Source organism: Ursus americanus, chromosome 22, assembly GCF_024610735.1.
Source record: "Ursus americanus isolate L20-20 chromosome 22, mUrsAme1.1.p, whole genome shotgun sequence".
Classification (NCBI taxonomy): domain Eukaryota; kingdom Metazoa; phylum Chordata; class Mammalia; order Carnivora; family Ursidae; genus Ursus; species Ursus americanus.
This window is the reverse complement of record NC_142148.1, coordinates 28,731,554-28,755,115: the sequence shown is the minus strand read 5'-3', so window position 1 is coordinate 28,755,115 and position 23,562 is coordinate 28,731,554. Positions and strand designations below refer to the sequence as shown.

The 23,562-nt window shown below is 51.4% G+C and overlaps 1 protein-coding gene across 3 annotated transcripts; it reads left to right on the top strand.

Annotated features, from left to right (window-relative positions):
• The first annotated feature begins 13,506 nt into the window (after positions 1-13,506).
• LZTS3 (leucine zipper tumor suppressor family member 3) lies at positions 13,507-23,221 on the top strand. Of its 3 annotated transcripts, XM_087853719.1 has the most exons (5): positions 13,507-17,261; positions 17,882-18,044; positions 18,620-19,096; positions 19,423-20,286; positions 20,632-23,221. In XM_087853719.1, exons 2-5 carry the CDS (start codon positions 17,973-17,975, stop codon positions 21,328-21,330), a joined length of 2,112 nt encoding a protein of 703 aa, XP_087709845.1. In that variant the 5' UTR covers positions 13,507-17,261; positions 17,882-17,972; the 3' UTR covers positions 21,331-23,221. The 3 variants fall into 3 exon arrangements, with proteins under 3 accessions (XP_087709845.1, XP_045664075.2, XP_045664086.2); XM_045808119.2 differs by lacking the exon at positions 13,507-17,261 and having other exon boundaries at positions 17,968-18,107; XM_045808130.2 differs by lacking the exon at positions 13,507-17,261 and having other exon boundaries at positions 18,006-18,066.
• Positions 23,222-23,562: the final 341 nt, after the last annotated feature.

The window sequence follows — 23,562 nt, the reverse complement described above, 5'->3', positions numbered from 1 at the left end:
GCTTGGTGTGGCTTAATGTGACAGAAGGCCTGGCCTGGGATTCCAGATGAGCAAGTGAAGTCTAGTCCTCAGAACATATCTGGGGGGTGGGCGGGAGGAGCCCTGCGGAGGCAGATGAAAATTCCATTCTTACCATGCGTTCATTTGCTGAAAAAGAATATTGAGCATTTACTGTGTTCCTTTGTATCCTACGAAGATGAGGTCTTTCTCTCCCTCCCACCACTTCCCACAGCAAAAGTGAGCAGCCTTAGGGCAACACCTCCCCAATCTGGGGAGTGAGATCTCACTATTGGTTATACGGATGGTTTCAGGAGCCCTACGGAGGGCTGAGAGCCCTTAAGGAGAGGAGAGAGGTGCCAAGGATAGAGTGCTAAGGAATAAGGAACATCAGCCTTTGAGAGGGAGGGAAGAGCGGTCAGGGAGGGACAGAGGCCAGGCAGGTGGAAGGAAGCGAGGAACCTGCTTGAGCTGGTTAGAGTTGTGCAGTGGAGAGAGGCACTTCCTGTAGTCTGTCCCATGAATTTAGCTCTCCACCCTGGACAGAAAGTTGAAGCGATGTGGGTGATTCCACCCACTGGCGGATGGAAGGACCATATGCTCAGGAGTGGGTGTGCGATGGCATGGGAGAGGTGTATCTCCTGTAGGGTCAGTCCCTCTGCTTCCTGCGGCTGTTCATGGCGTGAGCACCCTGCTGTGCTGCAGGTGCGGCATGGGTTTAAATGGGTATTTTTTATGCAAGGTTGGCCCTAAACATAACCCACGTACCTCCCCTGGTGCCTGGCGGAGGAGGCGGCTTTCTGTCCCCACCCTGGAGGAAACTGTGAGATGGTGACGGAGACAGGACTTCAGGCTGTAGGGTAGAGCCTCCCTGAGTGTCATCAAAGAGGATTTTGACTCACTCGGGGCCATAAATATTAACTAGAGTGCCTAAATTCCAAGTGACGCGTGACTGCTGCTTCTGTCAGCCGCAGGCACTCGGAGTCACCTGGAGCTAGGAAGGGCCACGTGCATTGTTTGGAATGCCATCTGGGAGCCCACAGTCCTGTAGGAAAGGGAAGAAACAGATAAAGGTACTGACATTGTGAGAAAGAAACATAAAATTATAAAGGGAAGAGAAAGCTTCCAGTTTGAGTGATGGTTCTCAGCCCTGGTTGCTCATTAGAAGCCCCTGGGGATTTACCAACAGTCTCCTGCCAGGCCGCGTCCTGAACCAGTGGAACCAGAATCTCGGCGGTGGGACCCCAGAGGCATCAGTGGGAGATACCAGCGTGTGCCTAGGTGGAGGTGAAGGTGGGGTGCAAAGACAGGCCATCAAGTGACAAGTAATTAAAATCCCCACCGGAAAGGGCTTCTCCCTCGAGCAAAGCAGCTGCTCCAGGTCTCCTCCACCCTGTCCCTCCGCTCTTGGCCACTGCCATGGCCACTGCCATCCAGGCAGCAGGAGGACTGCAGCAGCCCCAGCTCCTCATTCCACCCTCAGGACATCCCACCCTCCGTGCCCAGGCCAGGAGGGAGGAAAAGGCACATCCCTTTCTCACATCCTGGAATCCTAAAACCCTTATGTCCCAAGGGCTTAGTGTAGAGAAAACCTGTGATCCTTTGTGCATTTTGTAGTGATCAACCCACTAATCTAAGAAACTTATCAAATGAGCAGTTCTTGAAAGAGTGATAATATTTTTCTAAGTATGTATAAACCACTTTCACAATAAATGAAAACTTTCAGGTTTAACCACTTGTAATTTTTCAAGCATTTAAACAACTATTACTTAAATACTTCTCAGCATTTAAAGTCCCCAAATTTAATGTATAGAATTATTTTAAATGCTTTAACATCTCAAACAATAGACCAGACAGTCTAGTAGTAGTAGAACGGTGACATTACTGATCTGTGTATGTAATACTGAAACTGATCATAAACATCTCAGTACCATGGATTTACATTGGCTTATTCACTAGCTCTGGTTTTATTTCTTTTTCTTCCTGAGGGTACAGTTCTCACTTCTCCTGGAGCCCCAGGGTGATTATCTCAGGTGGCTGAGAATATATATATGAAAGATGAAGCAGGGACCCAGGACTTGACATTGACTGTGACCCTGAGTCTTTTAGTTGTGTGGCCCCTTTTTCCCTTAGTCAGTGGCTCACCGACTAAGCCTTCCAGGCGCCCCACAAGTGCTTATTGAAAGTTTCTCATAACAAAAAGCTTAAAATTAAACACAAGGGGGGGTGCAGGCACCTGAGTGGCTCAGTCAGTTAAGCATCTGCCTTCAGCTCAGGTCATGATCCCAAGATGCTGGGATCTCCCTCCTTGCTCAGTGGGGAGCCTGCGTCTCCCTCTCCCTCTGCCCCTCCCCCATCTCGTGCTCTCTTGCTTGCTCCCTCTGGCTCTGTCTCATAAATAAATAAAATCTTTAAAAGTAAATAAACACAAGGGGGCCTGGCTGGCTCAGTCGGCAGAGCGTTTTGACTCTTCATCTAGGGGTTGTGAGTTCAAGACCCATGTTGGCATAGAGATTACTTAAAAATAAAAATTTGTTTTCAGTTTGAAAGTAGTCGTTTATTAATTGACCAGGTTACAAAAATAATCATGGTAGGGGCGCCTGGGTGGCTCAGTCGTTAAGCGTCTGCTTTTGGCTCAGGGCGAGATCCCGGCGTTATGGGATCGAGCCCCGCATCAGGCTCCCCTGCTGGGAGCCTGCTTCTTCCTCTCCCACTCCCTCTGATTGTGCTCCCTCTCTCGCTGGCTGTCTCTCTCTCTGTCGAATGAATAAATAAAATCTTTAAAAATAATAATAATCATGGTAGATACCTTAGTTTGTCCTTCTAATAAGCCTGTTAATCTGGTCGTCCCTGTTGTCAGCATCTCCACCTTCTACCAAATGGGTGGTCCTTTTCTTCATTCCCCCTCATGGAGAAGATAATTTGAAGGGCCTAAAAATAAAATATTTTAAAAAATAAATAGGGGCACCTGGGTGATGCAGTCGGTTGAGTGTCTGACTCTGGATTTCAGCTCAGGTTGTGATCTCAAGGTTGTGGGATTGAGCCCTGTGTTGGGCTCTGTGCTTGGTGCGGGGTCTGCTTGATAGTCTTTCTCCCTCTCCCTCTGCCCTTCCCACTCATGCTCTCTCTCTAACATAAATCATTTTAAAGTAAATGAATAAACAAACACAATGAGCCCTAGATGGCCTCATGATCCTGGCTCGAGGTAATCAGAAAAGGGGCTAAAAAGCTGGCCCTGCGAGGCCACCCGTAGTCTCCCATGCACCTGACAGCTGAGTGACCTCCAGGCTACACGGTGGCACCCGTGCAGGATGCACGTTGGATATCTGTAATGCAGAATTATTTAATACATTCAAAGTGTGTTTAAAAAAGCAAAACTAATGTACTCTAATCTACAGAGAGCCTACTGAGTATGAGGCAGGATGCTAAGCACCCCAGGGAACTGCAGTGAGCAAAACATGACCCAGTCCACAAGTGGGGGATGGGGCAGTGGTACTAATCTGATAGGGAGACCGGCCAGCAGGTGCCTGGCCAAACACTGATATACGAAAGGGACCGGTGGCTCACAAGCAGAGGACTTCTGGGCTGAGGGGAGGACAGGTGCGAGAATGTAAAGGCTTGTGATTCGCTAAGGGGCTGTAGTGTTGGTTGGAGGAACCGGAAGCCTGGGGCAAAGGACAGAGAAGGTGGAAAGGGAGGTTGGGACCTGGTTGGGAAGGGCAGGGGTTGCTGAGCCCAGAAATACTGATATTTGGTGAAGGGAGGGGTGTTTAGTTAATTAGTGTTTTGAATGAGTAACTTTTTTTTAAAAGATTTTATTTATTAGAGAGTGCGCAGAAGCAGGGGGAGAAGCAGGCTCCCCGTGGAGTGGAGCAGGGAGTCATGCAGTGCTCGATCCCAGAACCCGGGATCATGACCAGAGCTGAAGGCAGCTGCTTAACTGCCTGAGCCACCCAGGCGCTCCAAGTATCTCATTTCTTAACCCTTCTTTGCAGTCATCATATCCCACAAATCATCATTACTCCATCAGCCCCTCCCTCCGCACCCTCATTGTACCATCATCAGAGGGTACCACCTCGAGCCTTCACAAGTGCTTGCCCCAAGACATCTGCAATCCCAAGCCTCAGCCCCAAGGTTGGAGATGACTATTCCAGTAAGGCTGTGTTTTTCAAACTTATTTGACAGTATCTCTTAGTAAGAAATCCAATTTCTATTGAGGACTTAGTCCATGGTTCTATGCCGTGCATAGAGATAACTGAAGCTAAGGTGTCCTAGGGCTTTGCTTAGTATGGTTAATGCATGTTGATATTTGCTTCTCTAATCTATACCACTGCTGATGGTGACTACATTGATTTCATACCCCACTAACAGAACTCAGCCTGCAATTTGAAAAACAGGGTTCTAAGGAGCCTGTTCCTTTTACATTGAGGACAGGGCCAAGGATCAATATCTGGGTACAGAGTTGTGTATCATACATAACTTGATAGTCACAGGGTTGTACCAAAACCAATTTAGACTACAGTAGTGACACTGAAACATAGTTCTACTTGGTTTATCCTGACACCATACATAATTTTTAGTTTATTATACATTATTTGATTACTCATTACAGCAAAATGGATAAGGCAACCCTAGAAGAGAACCTATCAAACACCAATACTGTAACATTAAACTTGTGTAAATATGACCTTTTGCACACAACCTGTTAGATTTACTGGCTGGTTTAAGTAATTTTAACTTTCCTGACTTACATTTCTAACGTAGTGATATAAAAACACATCCATAATAATACAAAAACTGAAACTAGTAGTGCTCCAACTATTCTAACTGAGCAGCTGAGATTTAATACTTCTGTTGCTTTATTTCTCTTTATTTTTCATCAACGAGGTTAGGCCATTTTGTAGTTGAGCTAAACCCTGTGGTTTTATAGAACAGCAAAATCGGGCGGACACAGGCTTGATGTCTACTTTGGCAGGTATCTTTATGTATTTTGTAGTTAGTGCATATTGCCTCGTATCAAAATAGACCATAGTAACAAATAGGAATAGATGAGAAATTATTGAACATATAAGCCATCATTGCTGAATTGTAACTCGAGAGAGGAAAAGTTGACAAGTGGTAAGGGGAAGAACACATGGGAAGTTTAGGGCCCGAAGGCAGGCAATAAAAGTCTCACCTAGCCGCCTCATTTAGTCTGCAATTGTATCATCTGCAATGTAAAAAGTTAACAAAGAACGCTTTCTGATAGACAGATTTACCCCGGCTTTTACAAAAATTAAATCTGGCAACATTTTTGGAGTCTGCATGTTTCTGTAAAATTGATGGAAGATTTGGGTATAACCATAATTCCATGATGCAGTAATCATTATTATTCTGCTTAGGACCTTTAAGAAGAACAACGTGCTTCACAAATAGATGTGAGCTCATAAAACTTAAGATGGTGGGTGGTAGGGTGGTGGCTGGTATTTTTATGCTTTGTTTCTAAATATCTTGCAATGAGGTTTACACTGTATAGATACAGATAAGTTTCTTTGTTAGTATTATATAAACAAAGCATCTATTATGTGAAAACAAAAGAAAAATGTTAGGGACCCTTGAGAACATAAAAGCAAAAACCATCGTCTATTGGGAAGAATGTGCGATTAGTAAAGAAGAGTGGTTAAAAGGAGAATACAGTCTAGTAAGTTTTTAATGTTTTTCCCTTTTTATTTTTCAAGGGTCCGCTCCCGTGGGTGTGTGTGTAAACATCAGCTCATCAGCCTATAAAACCCCGTGTAAAAGACCCCAGCATACTTGAATCATAAATGTTTCAGTTAGTTTTATATTGGTCTGGATAACCCCCAAGACCTTTACTAGTCATGCCCAGGAATTTTTGGCCCAATTCCAGAAGTTTTTATTTCCTCATAAAGCAAGCACAGCTGTAAAAAGCTTTAGTACAAACATCCAAACTTAAGCATGGATTAAGGTGCCTTGTCTGCTCCCCCCGCTCCCCATTTGGCATTTGGAGGTCACTCCCCAGTCATCCCAGAGGAGCCCCATGTCCTCTTCTGGATAACTTGATGGGTAGGACCCCAAAGGGTCAGATTGTCTGTTAACTGGTAGGTTTTCATTTGCATCTGTTCAGTAACAGCAGGGCTAGAGATGTTTTCAATGGCTTGTTGGCCATTTGTATTCCGTGAATTATTTATTTCTCTTTTACCCATTTGTCTGTAGACCCGAGGGTTTTTGCAATTTCATTCATCATTCAACAAATGAATGTTGAGTGTCTGTTATGCGTTTGCATTAGTTTTCTAGTACTGCTGTAACGAATTACCACATACTTAGCGACATAAAACAACACAAATTTCTTATCTTTTAATTCTGTACGAGTCCAACATGGGTCTTACTGGGCTGAGATCAACATAGAGCTGTTTCTTTCTGGAGGCTCTCCTCCATCTTCAAGCCACATCCCTTGGCTTGTGGTCCTTTTCCTCCATCTGTAAAGCCAGCTACCTTGCATCTCTAACCATTCTTCCAAAGTCTCATGTCCCCCGCCCCCACTGCTGCCTTCCTCATCCACTTTTAAGGATCCTTACGATTACACTGGGCCCACGTGGATAATCCAGGCTAATCTCTCTCTTTTTTTTTTTCAAATAAAGATTTTTAAGTAATTTCTACACCCAGCATGGGGCTCAAACTTACAACCCTGAGATCAAGATCCCATGCTGTACTAACTGAGCCAGCCAGGTGCCCCTCATCTCCCTATTTTAAGGTTAGCTGATTAGAAACGTTAATTCTATCTACAAGCTTAATTCTCCTTTGCCATGTAACCTAATGTGTTTATAGGTTCAGGGGATTAGGACTTGGGTATCTTTGGGGGTTCATTAATTCTGCCTACCAGAGTATTAAGATGGGGATATGAAATTTTTTTAACTTATTTATTTATTTATTTATTTGAGAGTGAGAGCACATGGGGGGGGGGAGAGAATCTCAATAGACTCCCCACTAAGCATAGAGCCAGACTTGGGGCTCCATCCCACAGCCCCAATATTATGACCTGAGCCAAAATCAAGAGTCAGATGCCTAACTGACTGAGCTACCCAAGTACCCTGGGATATGAAACTTAAAATATCCTGTCTGCATAGATGCTACAAGTTAGTGGGGAAGACAGATGATTACTCAATCACAATTTTCTTCCTTTATATTATTTTTCAGATTTTGGTATTAAGATTATTCTACCTTTATATAATGAGTTAGGGAGCTTTTCATCTTTTCCTCTGATTTAGAATGATCTCTTTATAGATTGGATGGAACTCAGCTGTAAAACAGTCTAGGGCAAGTGCCATTTAAAAGGGTAAACCTTGAACAATATTAATTCTTTTTGTAGTTATTGATCTTACTAAAAACTAATTAAAATCACGTTTAAGTAGCTTTTTCAATTTAAAAGCTTTAGTTGGTGCATAAAAACAAGAAAATACTGAAAAAAGAGCTCATTTTATTATACACAAAATGTCCGCATCCTAGAAACCTCGATTTACACTTGGCTTGCTCCCCCACCTCCAAGTCTTTAACTTGAATGTCACTTCCTCGGGGAGGCCTTCCATCTTATTCAGAATTGGGATCCCCTAGCAATCTCAACTTCTCCTTAATATTTGCCATTTTCTAATCCACTATATAGTTTACTTACTGTCTCCTCCCACTAGAATGCAAACTCCCATTGGGACAGGGGTTTTTGAGCAGATATTTAATATATTAATAGCCTGCTGTTTCTAAATTTTCAGAGCTTATTCACCTGTTTATTCTTCCAAGCAAACTGCATTATCTTTTCAATTTTTTTTTAACAGAAGTAATACAGGCTTGTAAAGAAATGCGAACATTAACAGAAGTGCCTAGAATCTTCTCTCCTGCCCTCCTCCATGCAATCCCACCATCTCAAAGTAGCCACTATTAATAGTTTGATGTGCATTTTTTTCACTTTACTATGCAGGTACATATATATTCTCACTAAAATAATAGAAGATGGGGCACCTGGCTGACTCAGAAGAACATGTGACTTTTGGTCTCGGGGTTGTGAGTTTGAGCCCCATATTGGGTGTAGAGATTACGTAAATAAATAAATAGATTTTCAAAGACTATATTTAGGGGCACCTGGGTGGCTCAGTCATTAAGCATCTGCCTTCGGCTCAGGTCATGATCCCAGTGTCCTGGGATCGAGCCCCGCATCGGGCTCCCTGCTCAGCGGAGAGCCTGCTTCTCCCTCTCCCACTCTTCCTGATTGTATTCCCTCTCTCACTGTCTCTCTCTCTCAAATAAATAAAATCTTTATAAAAAAATAAAAATAAAGACTATATTTATTAGAGAGAGCAAGCGGGGGGTGGGGAGGAGCAGAGAGAGAGGGACAAGCAGACTCCATGCTGAGTGTGGAGCCCAATTCCGCTTGATCTTATGTCCTGAGATCATGACCTGAGTTGAAATCAAGAGTCAGATGCTTAACTGACTGAGCCATGCAGGCACCCCTAAATATTTTTTTTTTAATGATTTTTTATTATATTATGTTAGTCACCATACAGTACATCCCCGGTTTCCGATGTAAGGCTCGATGATTCATTAGTTGTGTATAACACCCAGTGCACCATGCAATACGTGCCCTCCTTACTACCCATCACCGGCCTATCCCATTCCCCCACCCCCCTCCCCTCTGAAGTCCTCAGTTTGTTTCTCATAGTCCATAGTCTCTCATGTTTCATTCCCCCTTCTGATTGGCACCCCTAAATATTTAATAAATAAATTAAATAATAGAAGAATTAAAGTATGCATACATAGGATTCTGTTCCTTACTTTTTTTTCATGTGCTATAGTCATCTTTCTATGTCAACACATAGATGCCTGTGCCATTCTTTTACATGCTGTTTTTACATTGCACTGGATCCATCGTGATTCAGTTACTCAATCTTCCATTAACAGATTGATGTATTTATGTTTAAATTTTTCTATTACAGTCAGTATGTCAGTAACTTATCTTTGCACACCTATTTTATTATTTGTGATGGCATTTCTTCCCAGAATGGAATTACTAAGTCTGAGGATATACACATTTCACATTTTTATGTATCTCTTACCCAAAAGTTTGTACGTCCCGAAAGTTTGTACCTCTCAAAGACATGAGTTCCTGTTTCCCTACAGCCTCACCAACATGCAATATCATCAGTTTTTAAGTTTTGTCGGTCTGATAGACTCTTCTTCCCCCCAGCTTTATTGAGATAATAGACTCTTGTTTTTTGCTTTTTGGGTTTTTTTTTTTTTAAGATTTTATTTACTTAGGAGCGCCTGGGTGGCACAGCGGTTAAGCGTCTGCCTTCGGCTCAGGGCGTGATCCCAGCATTATGGGATCGAGCCCCGCATCAGGCTCCTCCGCTATGAGCCTGCTTCTTCCTCTCCCACTCCCCCTGCTTGTGTTCCCTCTCTCGCTGGCTGTCTCTATCTGTGTTAAATAAATAAATAAAATCTTAAAAAAAAAAAAAAAGGATTTTATTTACTTACTTGAGAGAGAGAGCTTGAGCACAAGCAGGGGGAACAGCAGGCAGGCAGAGGGACAAGCAGGCTCCCCGCTGAGCAGAGAGCCAGACGTGGGGCTCTATCCCAGGACCCCGGGATCATGACCCGAGCTGAGAAGGCAGACACTTAACCGACTGAGCCACCCAGGTGCCCCAACTATTGTTTTAACCACTTCCTCTTTACCATTGGTGAGGGAGGGGTTTCCACCCTAGGGTGATGGGGAGGGCCAAACACAGCACCTGACACTGGACTGGTGAGATAGACAGCAGTTTATTAGTCACATACCCTCACAGCTCAGGGAAGGAGGACACCCCAAGGCACATGGGGCCATCCAGGTGTTGCACTCCAGAAATCCAGTGAACAACCAGATGCTCTGGAGGACAGGTTTTGTAGCAGCAAGAGGTTGAGGTGTGCCTGTTGTTCCTGCAGGGAATGTGATCGGTTTGTCTGAATGATCCCACAGGCTGGCAAAGAACTGAAACCCGCTCTGGGAGATAAGCAGAAACTGCACCTGGTCGATTTGATAAGGAGGATTATTTGGCTAGGGCAACGTTCAGTTAAGCTCTTTGAGGCACTCCTGATTTTACCAGATTTCAAGGCACAAAATACTGAATCTTAATTTCAGCTGTTCCTGGTTAATTGTGAGGGTTCTTTCTGGGTACCGATTTTTGAGCGACTTTTTGGCATATATTATGAAGATTTTTTTTTTTTCTCATTTAACAAACTCATGGACTAATTTCATATTCAGTAATACTGAATTTTATTTCCTTGAGTTGTATTTAGTAATTTTTTGTCCCCTGGATCGATAAGTATGATTGGTTTGCAGTTTTCCTTTTTATGCTGTCTTTATTAGGAATTGGTGTAAGGAGAATTGTAGCCTCATAAAATGAAATCACTTTCTAACTTTTCTGGGCTGTAATACATATTTACAGGGTTAAGGATTATCTGTTCACTGAAAGTTTAAGAGAATCCTTCCATTAAACCATCTGAGCCCAGAGCCTTTTTTGGACATATTTCTTAGATAATTTTTTTGGGTTTTTTTTTTTTTTTTAAGATTTTTTTTTTTTTAATGTATGTATGTATGTATTTGACAGAGAGAGAGAGAGACAGGGAGAGAGGGAACACAAGCAGGGGCAGAGGGAGAGGGAGAAGCAGGCTTCCCGCGGAGCAGGGACCCTGATGTGGGGCTCGATCCCAGAACGCTGGGATCCATGACCTGAACTGAAGGCAGATGCTTAACGACTGAGCCACCCAGGTGCCCCTTAGATAATGTTTAACATCTTTCCTATTTTTGTAATTGTATTTACCAGAAAATGGTCCACTTTATCAAGGTTTTCACATACATTAGAACAGAGTCGGCTGTGGTATTCCCTTATTTTCCTTTTGTTCTTCTTAAAATGCAAATCCACATTCTCTATGAAATAGGAACAGAAAACTAAAAAGAGATTAAGTGAAATCAAGACAGAGATGGGTGGAAATTGGCTACAATCAAAGGAAGATATAACAAGCAGAATTAGGGGCGAATGGGTTGCTCAGTCGGTTGAGCCGCTGCCTTTGTCAGCTTGGGTCATGATCCTGGGGGGTCCTGGGATCGAGCCCCCTGTTGTGCTCCCTGCTCAGCGGGAAGCCTGCTTCTCCCTCTCCCTCTGCCCCCCCCCCGCTTGTTCTCTCTCTCTCTCTCTCTCTCTAATAAATAAAATCTTAAAAAAAAAAAAAACCAACAAGCCGAATTAGATACCTTATTGGAGAAAACAAAGAGTACCCTTGACTCTGAAGAAAATTAAATCTGTGATGGTGAAGAAAAACATGAGATACTCTCCCAGGATGCAGAGAAAAAGGATTAAGAGATTTCATTGACAACGGTAATCTAATGTAATAATTTTAGGAGAGAAAAAACCCCAAAGCAACCCTGTTCACAGAATGGACAGGAACATATTAGAAGAAAACTTTTCTAAGCTGAAAAGACCACTTCTTTTCTGGAAAATTAAGACTTATGCTGGCAAATATTTAACTTTTAAGGATAAAGAAAAAGCCTAAGAAGCACCAGGCAAATTGCTCACCTAACACAGACTAGACCAGCTTTGCTATCTTGTTTTGTTTTGTTTGGAGATATAATTGACATATTAACATTATATTAGTTTCAGGTGTACTTGCTACCATTTTAAGAGCCAAAAGACAATGGGATAAGGACCAGAGGGCGTTGGAGACTCAAGAATTCTACAGTCAAGCCGTAAAGTTATATTAGTGTGTAAAGACAGTAGAAAGGCATTCTTAGCTAGGACAAAGGCTTAGGAAAAAAAAATTCAGGAGTCCTCCCTGAAATCACCAGTATAAAGAGAGATGGGAAAAGAGAGATGAGAAAGAGAAAAATTAGAGCATAAAAAACTGGCAGTGACATTGATACCAATTAAACAAAGTTGGCAAAAGCCATAGACAATGATTGAAAAATAGGATTTTGTGGCTTGGAAAAAAAGTGTAAACAAAACTAGGTCTATCATCCTGGATTATTGGACAGATATAAGTAGGTGTGAGGGCAGCAGGCCTACAGACGGAAAAGCACATTGAATTTTTCATTACATGAAGAGGAATATAAAAAGGAATGATTTGTCATTGACTTTAATGATTTGTGAAAAAACTGTGTTTTTACTTAATAAACTCAAAGGCAACCACCAGGAGAATTAAAAACAGGCTTTCTATCTTGACCACTATTGAAAATAAAAGCAAATATGGAAAAATCCAGAAAACAGGAAATAGCAAGAAATATATACTATAAAATAGGATGACTGATGACCAAACAAATCAGCAATGACCAAATAACAGCAATGATACAAAGGGTTAAATCCCAGCTAGAGTGAAGGCGCTGCAGTTTTTAGGACAGACCCTTTGTGCCTCCGGGTTTTTACTAATGCTGAACCCTAGGCCTGGTTTGCTTCCCCGCCATATTCGCCGTATTCGAGGCTAAGATCTCCAGTCCGGGCCGGCTTCCTCCCGGCAGTCCTCCCGGGCCAACAGGGGCGGAATGAGCACTCCCAGTACAGAAACGAAGCACGCGCGTGCGAAACTGGTACTCCGGGTGAGGGACGAAGTCCTCACCTCACCCCCTCTTACCCCCGAATGCAGCGTGGGGGTCGGGGCCAGGTCTCGTGCCAGGTGTGGGGCACGGGGAGATAGCACTCACACCTTGCTGGATTGTAACGTATATCTTTTCCCTCGTCGCCCTCCTTTTCCCTTCCGGACAGTGAGCCTCCGCCCCAGCAAGTTTCAAACCGGCTCCGTTTGCTGCTGAACAGTCACGGCCCCTCGAAGCCCCTTACGCGCGGGCCTGCGGTCCCCGCACCCGTGGGGGTGTTCCCTCGGCGGGGTCGGATCCCCTCGGGAGGGCTCGCCCCGCCCCCACCTTGCAGACTTGCAGTCTCACGACGTCCTCTGGGAGGCCACATCCAGAAGAGCAGGAGCAGGAAAGGAATGGGGCTCGGGGTCGACATCGAGAGCCCCTTCCCCAAATCCGAGGGGCTCCGTCCAGTTGCCAAAGAAGTGGTGGAGGGCGCGGTCCCACTGGATTTGTTAGAAATCAGAGCCTGGGGGCTGAACCCAAGGGGCTTGGGGGGTAAGAGGCGACGAGTAGAGGGCCTCGGGCCGACTTACGCAGCCCTGGAGAAGGTGAGATAGAGGGGTCCCACGCGCGAACCCGGACGCAGCTACAAAGGGGTTAAGGCGCTGCGCCCCGCCCCAGCCTGGGGATTGGCGGCCCCAGGGGGCGTGGCCGGAGGGCGGGCCCGCGTTTGCCGCAGCCGCGGGTGGGCGGGGCCCGGGCGGGGAGCGGGAGGGGCGCGGAGCCGAGCCGGGCCCGCGCCGCGCGCCCCGCCGGGCGGGCTTCGGGCTGCGCCAGCGAGCCGGGCCGGTGGCACCCGCTCCGAGGACCCCGCGCTGGACCTGAGGCAGCGAGTAAGTGAGGCCGGCCCACCGCGGCACCCCTCCCGGCTCCGACCTGTCCCCGTGCCCGCTGCACAGCAATGCTCGTCCTGCCGGACCCGGAGCTGGGGAGGGGGCGCGTCCCGCTGCTGGGGTCCCGGGGCGGGGGAGGGGAATGGAGATAAGGCCGATGATGTCATGGATGCTTCACCAGGGCTGGGGGGAGGTGGCGGCCGGAGGGGGTGCGGCCCGGATTATGTCACCTCTTCCCTCTGCGCCCCGCCCCCCGGGGCCACATGCGCTGGTAGGGAGCCAGGGAAGGTGCGAGAGGGATTTCCTGCACCACCGAGACCCTCAGTCACCTTCTCAGGACAGCCTGTGGCCGGGGTCTCTATCTGTTGGCGCTGCGGGCAGTGGACTGCTGGTGAATGGCGAACACCCCCACTCCCCTGCGCGGAAGCTCGTGTGTGCGCGCGTGTGTGTGCTGGGGTGGGGGGGGCGCTGTCAGCCCCCTCAGTCCTTAAACACCAGCTTCACCAGAGCCAAGATCTAGGAGATGGTTCCCTTCCTCCGTTGAGACCAAGAGAAGGTGGATCTCCCCTCACACATCCCAACCAAGAAGTTCTGAAGACCTCTGCACCCCAAAAGCCCTACAGTGTCCCCAGTCCCCTTTCTCCCTCAGTCCTTCTTCCCAGAACCCCATCCTGATTTTCCTGTCCGTATTCATTGCCTCTTTGCATTGCTCATAACTAGCATTCCCACAGCATTCTCTCTGCATCTCCTCAGGGTCAGGGCCCGGAGACCCCCAGGACTCTGCCGTCTCTGCCCCCAGGGCACCCCCAGGCCAGCCCTTGGGGAAGCCTCAGAGTGAAATCTCCCTGGAGTAGCCTGAACCAAGTGCTCCAAGGACCCTGCTCCCCAGGGGCGATCAGGGATGCTGTCCTGGGAGGCAGCATTTGGATTGGTCCTTGAAGGATGCAGGGTGGGCATAGAGAGCTGGGAAGAGATTTTGTGTGGAGTGGAGAGGGGCTCAGGTCAGGGGAAATAGGATGGGCTGCAGGAGATGCCTTGGAGGCCCTGCTGCAAGCTCTGCTCTGGTTCTGGGGACTGAGAGAAATGCCAGGCCTTTTAGCCATAATACATTTACTTCTTAAGATTCCTGTAAGGTAGGTGTGAGAACCCGAGGTGAAATAACCTGCATGTGTTCACCCCTAATCAGTTCAGCTGGGATTTACACTTGAGCTGATGCCTCCAGAACTCGTGTCGACTGTTCTTGGCGCTGCTCATGGAAGAATTTGGGCAGAGCAGGGACAAGATCAGCTTTGCCCTTTAGAAAGAGTCCCCTGGCAGCTGTGTGTGGGAGGGAGTGCAGGGGGGAAAAGGCCAGTGAGGGGCCCCCAGCAAGGGTGCTGGCAAGAGGGCCTTCCGAAAGCTTTAGGGGGCAAATGGGCTGGTATAGGGGTCTCTGAGACCACAAGAGAAGGGTAGAGTGTTCTTAGCTTTGGGAGGGACACAGGTAGGGAGGGGTTGAATGGTCACCGTGGGTTGGAGGGATCTGCCCATGTAGAGCCCAGGTACGGTCCATTTGACCCTTTATGACCATCAATACTATGCATAATGTCCCAGGCACTGAAGGTTGATGGCACAGAGACAGTGGCAGAGTTGGGCAACAAGCTATCATCCCAGGTCGTTGAGCTGATGCCTTGAGGCTGCCTGTGCAGACCGTGTTCAACTCCCTGGGCCAGTTCAGAACCCTAACCCGTACACGAAACATAAACCCTTTCTCCCTATCAGGAAAACAAATGCCCCTCTTTGTCCTGCCAGCTTCCTGCTGGGGTTTTGAGGGGAAAAAAAGCTGCAGCAGCCCAAACTCAGGAGAGGCAAGGGGCAGGGAACGCTTGCATGGGGTTGATCATGACAGGTTAGAATTGTGCCAAAACACTCTTTGGGGAATGAGGCTCCAGGAGAGCTGCTGTGGGTTGACAGTCAAGGATTCCCCAGGTAGAGCAGGAGCCCGTCCCAGGAGCCAGTCCCGGGAACACCTCATTTCCATCTAGGACTCTGGGCATTGAGCTTGTCTGGGGACCACACACCTTCCAGGGAAACAGTGGCGCAGAGGGGCATACAGCCAGTGTCAACCTGTAGTCAGATCCTCCTTTTGTGGATCACGGAGAAGGTAGTACTGCATGTTTATGCTGCACCCTACAGCTCAGAGAGCACCCTCCCAAACACTGTCCCGTGTCACGCTCATGATCAACACGATCACTTCCGAGGTTTGCTCCTGCCCACATCCAGGCATCTGGTGGAGCCCCCGTGCCTAGCTCTCTCATCTCACTGTTGGCGCCTTCCTTCGGCATAGCAACATACTCAGGTTTCTGCCATGCTTAATTTAAAATTAGAAAAGAGCCTTTGGATCCCAAACCACCTTAAGTTACTGCCTTCTCTGGCCTTCTCTTTCGCCAGGGAACTCTCCCATCTTTCCCTCCAGACCTGGCTACTCTTGTAGCCTGGCTTTGCTGTGCACCACTGTTCTGAAGCCATTCTGTCATAGACACCAGTGAGGTTTCCACCTGCCAGATCCAGGATACACTCTCCAATCCCTGCTTTACCTGGCCCCTTTCTAACACCAGGAGCTGCTCCAACATTCTGGAAGCCTCCCAGTTTGTTCTCCAGGGCCTACCTTCTTCTGGCCTCCTTCTTGCACCCACACTGACTCCCAGGCTTCTGGGGCCCTGCTGCCTTAGCTCCACGCTGGGCTCGCTCCATCCATTCCACCCTTGAGTGTTGACCACCGCAGTGTCTTTCCACCCAGTATGTGAGAGAGAGATCTTTGGCCTTTCCCAAAGTACCTGTTCCCCCCAACATTCTCCCCCTGTTTTGTTAATGGTGTCACACCCACCCTGGTGCCCCAGCTGGGACTGCTCCCTTGCCCCCACCCCTAAACCCCATCTCTATGAAGTTTTGTCAGTTCTTCCTCCCAGACCCCGCCCAGGCCTTCCCACTGGTTTCAAGCCTCAGGCCACTCAGCCTTCACCCTCCGAGTCCCCAGCTGCTCCCTACACTGTACCCAAGGATGCCAAGAAGGAGGTCATGCTTAGGGTGGGAGGGGGATTTTTGAGTTGAGGGGTAGCTGGGCTGGAGTAGGTGGGGAGTAGAGTCAGAGCGGGGACTAGAGTGAGGCCTGAGAGGCCCTCGCTCTCAGGGTCCTGCCCTTGCTGACACTGCGCTGAAATTCTGCACGAGGTGCCTCCCTTGTCTCACCCTAGACTCAGCCCTGCGTGTGGGGATAGACTGGCTCAAGGGCGGAAGGTGGTAAAGTGCTGTTCTCCACCCCTGGCGGAGGGGGGCAGATGCTGAGAGAATGGAATTTTACAAAGGCCGTGGGGCCTGGCTTGGTGGTGAACTTTCCAACCACTTAGGGCTGTAATTCCAGGTGTGGTGGCCAAAAGACTCCTGAAGGGCAAGAGTTTTGTCAGGTTCCCCTGGTCTGGGGCCTAATGGGAGGACACAGCATCAGAATGGGCATCTGGGTAGAAGACAGTCTGAGGGGCCCTCGAGGGGCATGGAGTGCCACCTGGACCCCTTCACCTTGGTAGAGAAGGAGGGCTGCTTGCCTGGTTTCTTATGGGAGTAGGGGGGGAAAGCCTGAAGGGTGCCCCTGCCCGGTCTGGCAAACGGAGGGTCTGCAGGAGGGTCTGCATCGGGGGCTGGCACTGCCTGGTGCCTTTGCCCCGCTATTATGCAGATCTCTAGGGCAGGTGTTCCCCGGTGTGGATTTGAGACAAAGGAACCAGGAAGTGGGGCCTCCCTGAGCACAGGTAACCCGAGGCCCTGTCGCCCTGCCTGCACTGCTCCCCCTGCTCTTGTGGGCTGTCCTTGGCGGAGGGGGGCGCACGCTCACGGAAGGGCCCAGAGGACACGGTTCAAGGTCCAAAGGGAACGGGGGTAGGGGGTAATCCAGGAAGTCTTCCCGGTGGCAGTGAATTCTTAGAGGGGATGGGAGGCGCGGAATCCCCTGCGGGCGCCACTGGGTGCGGAAGCCCCGCCCCTCCCCCCGCCCACCTGTGGGAAACGGAGGCTGTGAGGGAGGCACGGCCAGCGCCCGCAGCTGGTGGCACCGCGTCCTCTGCCCCGGCCTCAGCCAGCCCCGCCGCTTCTGCAGAGGTACTGACCGTGGGGAAGGAGCCCCTCGTGCGGCCGAGTTGGGAAGACATCCGGAAGGTCCCCTCGCCACGCGCTACAGTCACGGTCCCCGGACGTCCGCGGGGGGTGGGGGGGGCGGGACGTGCCCGAGGTGGCGCCCACATGCGACCCAGGGGCGCGCGGCGGCGCACCTCCCGCTCCCCCAAGACTCGCGTCCCTCCCGCGCCCGCCGCCTCGGGGCGCCTGGCACTAGGCAGCTCCATGAGGTAGGTCCTTCGTTCCTCCCATTTCGCAGAGGAGAAAACTGCAGTCCGGGATGGCTCAGTCGGCCCGTCCAAAGTCGCGCAGCTGGTTCGGGCCGAGCCCCGACTGCGAGAGTGAGGCACATGGCCCCTGCAGACCGGGCCTCGGAGGGTCCCAGGCTTGAGGACCCGTCGGCCCCCCACCCCCTTGGAAAGGCAAGGAGAGGAGCCTGCGCTGGTAGTGAGCCTCCACTTCTGCCCTTGACTGCAACACCCTAGGTTAGAGGGCCGGGAAGGAGCCCTACTCACAAGATTTGGTTAGGGGTGGGTTCTCTCCTTCCCTTAATTTCTGAGGTTCCCTATTGAATTCAAGTATTGTAGCCTTCCAACCTCATTTCCCCAGCCCATGAGGTTGGGTTGTAGGGTTCCAGACCCAGGGTAAAGAATGCATATGTTTTGGGGGTTGCAGTGAAGAATCCGGGCTCATGGAGGAGGTGGGGTTGAGGCAGGAGCTGAGGAGTGGAATGCTGAGCTGAGCAAAGCTGGGAGGGTATGTGCATGGTGCCCTGGGGCCTAGGCTTCATCAGGTGGGCAACAGGCACCCCATTACCAAACTGTCACTCTTACCCCAGCCCCATACCTCCATCCTGGGTGTCTGGGAACTCTTGTACCCATTGTAGGGAAGGGGACACTGAAGGGTGGGGTGCAATTGATGCTGGGACTGACTTGGCTGGGGTGATGGGAGTGGGGGTGGGGCTGACCTATCTTTGCCTCCCCACCTGTGTCCACAGTGCCCCCCTGGCTTAGTCATGGCGAAGCTGGAGACACTGCCTGTGCGCGCTGACCCAGGGCGGGATCCTCTCCTGGCCTTTGCCCCTCGGCCCTCTGAGCTCGGACCCCCAGACCCTCGCCTGGCCATGGGCAGTGTGGGCAGTGGGGTGGCCCATGCCCAGGAGTTCGCCATGAAGAGCGTGGGCACCCGCACGGGGGGTGGGGGCAGCCAGGGCAGTTTCCCCGGCCCCCGCAGCAGTGGTGGTGGGGCCAGCAGGGAGAGGCCAGGCCGCTACCCCTCAGAAGACAAGGCTCTCGCCAACTCCCTCTACCTCAACGGCGAGCTGCGGGGCAGTGACCACACTGATGTCTGCGGCAACGTGGTGGGCAGCAGTGGTGGCAGTAGCAGCAGCGGTGGCAGTGACAAGGCCCCACCACAGTATCGTGAGCCCAGCCATCCACCTAAGCTCTTGGCCACCTCTGGCAAGCTAGACCAGGTCAGTACCCAGGGCCTTTTTCTGAGGGGTGGGGGACAGTCCAGAGAGGAGGGTCAAGTGGGCCCTGGAGGTTGGGTTGTAGGGGCCAGCATGGAGGTTGGGCTGGGGAGCCATGGGGTGGTCTTGGCGGCCAAGTCTAGCTGGTGGTTCCAGGGCACAAACTTGGCTTTTGGGTGCCATGAGGTGGAAACCCAGCTGGGAGGGACTTGCAGGATGGAGATTAATTGGGGGTGAGGCTGAATGTATCTGGGCCAGAGGGAAGAGGCTGGGGCCAAGGTTAAGGCCCCATTCTGATGCCCACTCCCCCTTGCTTGCTTTTCACTCAGTGCTCAGAGCCGCTAGTTAGGCCTTCGGCCTTCAAGCCCGTTGTACCCAAGAACTTCCACTCCATGCAGAACTTGTGCCCCCCGCAGACCAATGGTACTCCTGAGGGGCGACAGGGTCCTGGTGGTCTCAAGGGCGGACTGGACAAGTCTCGGACCATGACCCCAGCGGGCGGGGGTGGGGGCGGCCTCTCAGACTCAGGCCGGAACTCACTCACAAGCCTGCCCACCTACAGCTCCAGCTATAGCCAGCACCTGGCACCCCTCAGTGCCTCCACCAGCCACATCAACCGCATCGGCACTGCCAGCTACGGTAGTGGCAGCGGCGGCAGCAGCGGTGGTGGCTCGGGCTACCAGGACCTGGGAACCTCTGACAGTGGGCGGGCCTCCAGCAAGAGTGGGTCGTCCTCCTCCATGGGGCGGCCAGGCCACCTGGGATCGGGGGAGGGCGGAGGTGGAGGCCTGCCGTTCGCGGCCTGCTCCCCACCCTCGCCCAGTGCTCTGATCCAGGAGCTAGAGGAGCGGCTGTGGGAGAAGGAGCAGGAGGTGGCAGCTCTGCGGCGGAGCCTGGAGCAGAGCGAGGCCGCGGTGGCCCAGGTGCTGGAGGAGCGGCAGAAGGCGTGGGAGCGTGAGCTGGCCGAGCTGCGGCAGGGCTGCAGCGGGAAGCTGCAGCAGGTGGCCCGCCGCGCCCAGCGGGCCCAGCAGGGCCTACAGCTGCAGGTGCTGCGGCTGCAGCAGGACAAGAAGCAGCTGCAGGAGGAGGCAGCCCGGCTGATGCGGCAGCGGGAAGAGCTTGAGGACAAGGTGGCCGCCTGCCAGAAAGAGCAGGCTGACTTCCTGCCCCGGATGGAGGAAACTAAGTGGGAGGTGCGGGCAGGGGGCTTGGGCTTTCCCTTTCTGAGTCTCCTTCCTTCTGTCACTCTGGAGAAACCCAGAGCTGTGGCCCACTGTCACAAGGGGAGTGAAGGGGGAGGGGGACAAAACTGATGAGGAGGGTCTGTGAGGACCAGAGCGTCCCGGGGCTGTGTGAGATTAGCCACATGTGTCCTGAATCCAAGGAGGGCTCGTTGGGTCATTCCTGTGTGTCCCATGAGTTAACCCTGCATCTGGGGATGCTTGGAGCCTCGGGCTGGCTGCAGGGCCAGGGTGCTGGCCCACAGGGCTCTGCCTTGACCCTGGTCCTCTTTGCCCCTGCCCCTGCCCCTGCCCCAGGTGTGTCAGAAGGCGGGGGAGATCTCCCTCCTGAAGCAGCAGCTGAAGGACTCGCAGGCCGACGTGTCCCAGAAGCTGAGCGAGATTGTGGGGCTGCGCTCGCAGCTGCGGGAGGGCCGGGCGTCGCTGCGGGAGAAGGAGGAGCAGCTGCTCAGCCTGAGGGACTCCTTCGGCAGCAAGCAGGCCAGCCTGGAGCTGGGTGAGGCGGAGCTGCCCGCAGCGTGCCTCAAGCCTGCCCTGACCCCCGTGGACCCGGCCGAGCCCCAGGATGCCCTGGCCACGTGCGAGAGCGACGAGGCTAAGATGCGCCGGCAGGCCGGGGTGGCCGCCGCCGCCTCATTGGTTTCCTTGGACGGGGAGGTGGATGCTGGCGGGGAGAGTGGGACGCGGGCCCTGCGGCGGGAGGTGGGGCGGCTGCAGGCCGAGCTGGCGGCTGAGCGGCGAGCCCGGGAGCGCCAGGGGGCCAGCTTCGCGGAGGAGCGCCGCGTGTGGCTGGAGGAGAAGGAGAAGGTCATCGAGTACCAGAAGCAGCTGCAGCTGAGTTACGTGGAGATGTACCAGCGCAACCAGCAGCTGGAGCGGCGGCTGCGGGAGCGCGGGGCGGCGGGGGGTGCTAGCACACCCACCCCCCAACACGGCGAGGAGAAGAAAGCCTGGACGCCCTCCCGCCTCGAGCGCATTGAGTCCACGGAAATCTGATCCCCCACCTGGGCATGTGGCCTTTTGACAAATGCCCTGTCAAAGGCCAGAGTCCCCAGTGTCCCCTCCCCGCCATCTCTTTTCCCTATGTCCCCGATGTCCCCAGACCAAAGAGGTTCTCAAAGCAGCTGTGACCAGATCCCTCCCCCTCCCCCCTCACTGGGTGCCCTTCAGGCTCTACCACTGGACCTCTGGGCAGCCCACTTGGACCCTCCTCCGGAGGAGGGGAGAGGGAGAGGCAGAGTGAGTGGGGGTTGAGGGGCCCAGGCAGCAGGGGAGCCCGTGCTCCCCTTCTTGGCACTGCTTTGTTGGAGATGGGAGGCGGCAGGCCTGCAGTGCCATGAGGAGCCCCAGCCCCCTGGTAGGTCTGGGCTGTTACTGTTGGCCACCCCAGTGTCCAGTGATGCTGTCTGTGGTCACCTCCGAGGCCATGTAGCCTGAGGGGGCCTGCATGGGGTCTGCTGAAACTGACAGACGTTGGGCTCCTGGCCTTTCTCCTTCCTGCCCTATTATCCCTCCCTGGGCAGATTGGCAGGACAAGTGGGAGCAGATGGCCTGTATGTGGTTGAGAGGGCTACCTGCCCAGCCCCTCCCCCCAAGGTCTCTTGGGCTCAGGTCTCAGAGCCTGGCCTGGTCCTGAGTGTATGTCCATATGTGTGTATCAGGGGCCGGAGGGAAGGCTGGGGGTGGAGGCTCAGTGCCCAGGGAAGATCTACTCTCCTGTTCTTGGAAAGGGTCACCTGGAGGCTTCTTAGCTCTACCCCACCTTTTTGGCCAGGATCCCACAGGGTGATAGCCCTATCTGCTTGGCTCACCCCACACCCAGGGCCGCTGACCGGCTCTAACTACAACTATTAAGTGCTACCTGCCTCTCAGGCACTCCCCTCACCCGGTTTCTGAGGTCATATGAGTGTCTGTGATGTCTTCCTGTGTCTTCTCCCACTCGATTCCCCCAGCCTCCCTCTGCTTTCACGCTCAGAACATCATTGTCCTAGGCCAACTCTTCCCCCAAACCTCACCTTTTCTTCCAGTAGAAAATTCTGCTTGATCTTTGGTGCACTGCCCACTTCCAAGCTCCAATGGGCCCAAGCCTGAGCCAGAGGCCTTTGTTTTGGGGGGCAAAAGGGGATGGTTGTGATTGCCCTTGAAGGACAAGGCTGACCTGAGAGGAACACTGACCCCTGAGTTCCCAGGACCTCAAGGTACCCCAGTGTTTGCCCAGGGTAGGCCTGGCATGGCCATCAGTGGGGGTTGGGACAGCACTGTCACTTCCCTCCTCCTCTCGGCATCCTCTGAGTCTATCTCCCTAAGATAGGAAGGGAAAGGCAAATTTCTAATTCACCAGCAATAAAAATTAGAGGAGGCTTGGCCCTCAGCCCTTGTATTTCTCTCTTTTTACTCTCTTCCTCCCACCCCCAAGACTGGGTTTGGAGGGCAGGGTGGAGAGAGCTGGCAACTACTGTGAGAAAGTTCCCCAACCCCTGACCAGCCTCCTCCCATGACTGGTGACTGTTTAATGAGCTGTGCGTCCCCCACAAAAACAAGAGTGCCCCTCTGTGTGGCCTCTATCCCTCTGCACAGCCCCTTCCCGGTGACCCTCACCAGATCTCTAAGCTGGGTAGGGGGGCCATCTGGCAATCACTGCCCATTCCACTCACCCCTCACTGTACCTGCCCCTGAACCTGGGCTTGGGCCAGAGGGGCAGGAGGAAGAGAAGGCATTAGTAGGGGGAAAAAAATATATAGAAAAAAATATGAACAGACTCAGCTTTGGGACTTCCAACCACAAAAGAAATTATATATAAATATATATAAATATATATCTCTACCATAGGTGATGGAAAGACTTCGTTTTCTTTTCCCAAAGAAATAAAATGGAGAAAGCCTCTCGAGTGGCATTCTTTGGCCTGTTGTGTCTTTGCAGGTTTGGGAGGTGAAGCCTGGGTGAGTGGGGTGTGGAGGGCAAAGCTGGAGTAAACAGATTTCCCAGAGGAGGCATGAGACCAGAGGTGCTCACTGGGCTGTGCGAGAAGTTTGGCCCAAAACCCAACATCCTCCATGTTGCCCAGGAGGAGTCATGGTTCCAAGTTTCTGCCCGATGGGGTTTCTCCAGCTCGGATTGTCACCCTGAAGGGTTTCAAGGTGGTTCTAACTCAGCATGTGGACACCAGGGTGCCGGCTGGAAGGCAGGTAGGTGTTGCAGGACAGCTAGATGCAGTGTCCTGAGCCACCT

What these genes read in the sequence shown, in the direction of transcription:
- LZTS3 (XM_087853719.1), top strand. Translation starts at nt 17,973, where the DNA reads ATGGCCCCTGCAGACCGGGCCTCGGAGGGTCCCAGGCTTGAGGACCCG. An exon ending in CCCCCCACCCCCTTGGAAAG is followed by an intron (nt 18,045 to 18,619) that starts GCAAGGAGAGGA and finishes CTGTGTCCACAG; the next exon opens with TGCCCCCCTGGCTTAGTCAT. An exon ending in TGGAGGAAACTAAGTGGGAG is followed by an intron (nt 20,287 to 20,631) that starts GTGCGGGCAGGG and finishes CCCCTGCCCCAG; the next exon opens with GTGTGTCAGAAGGCGGGGGA.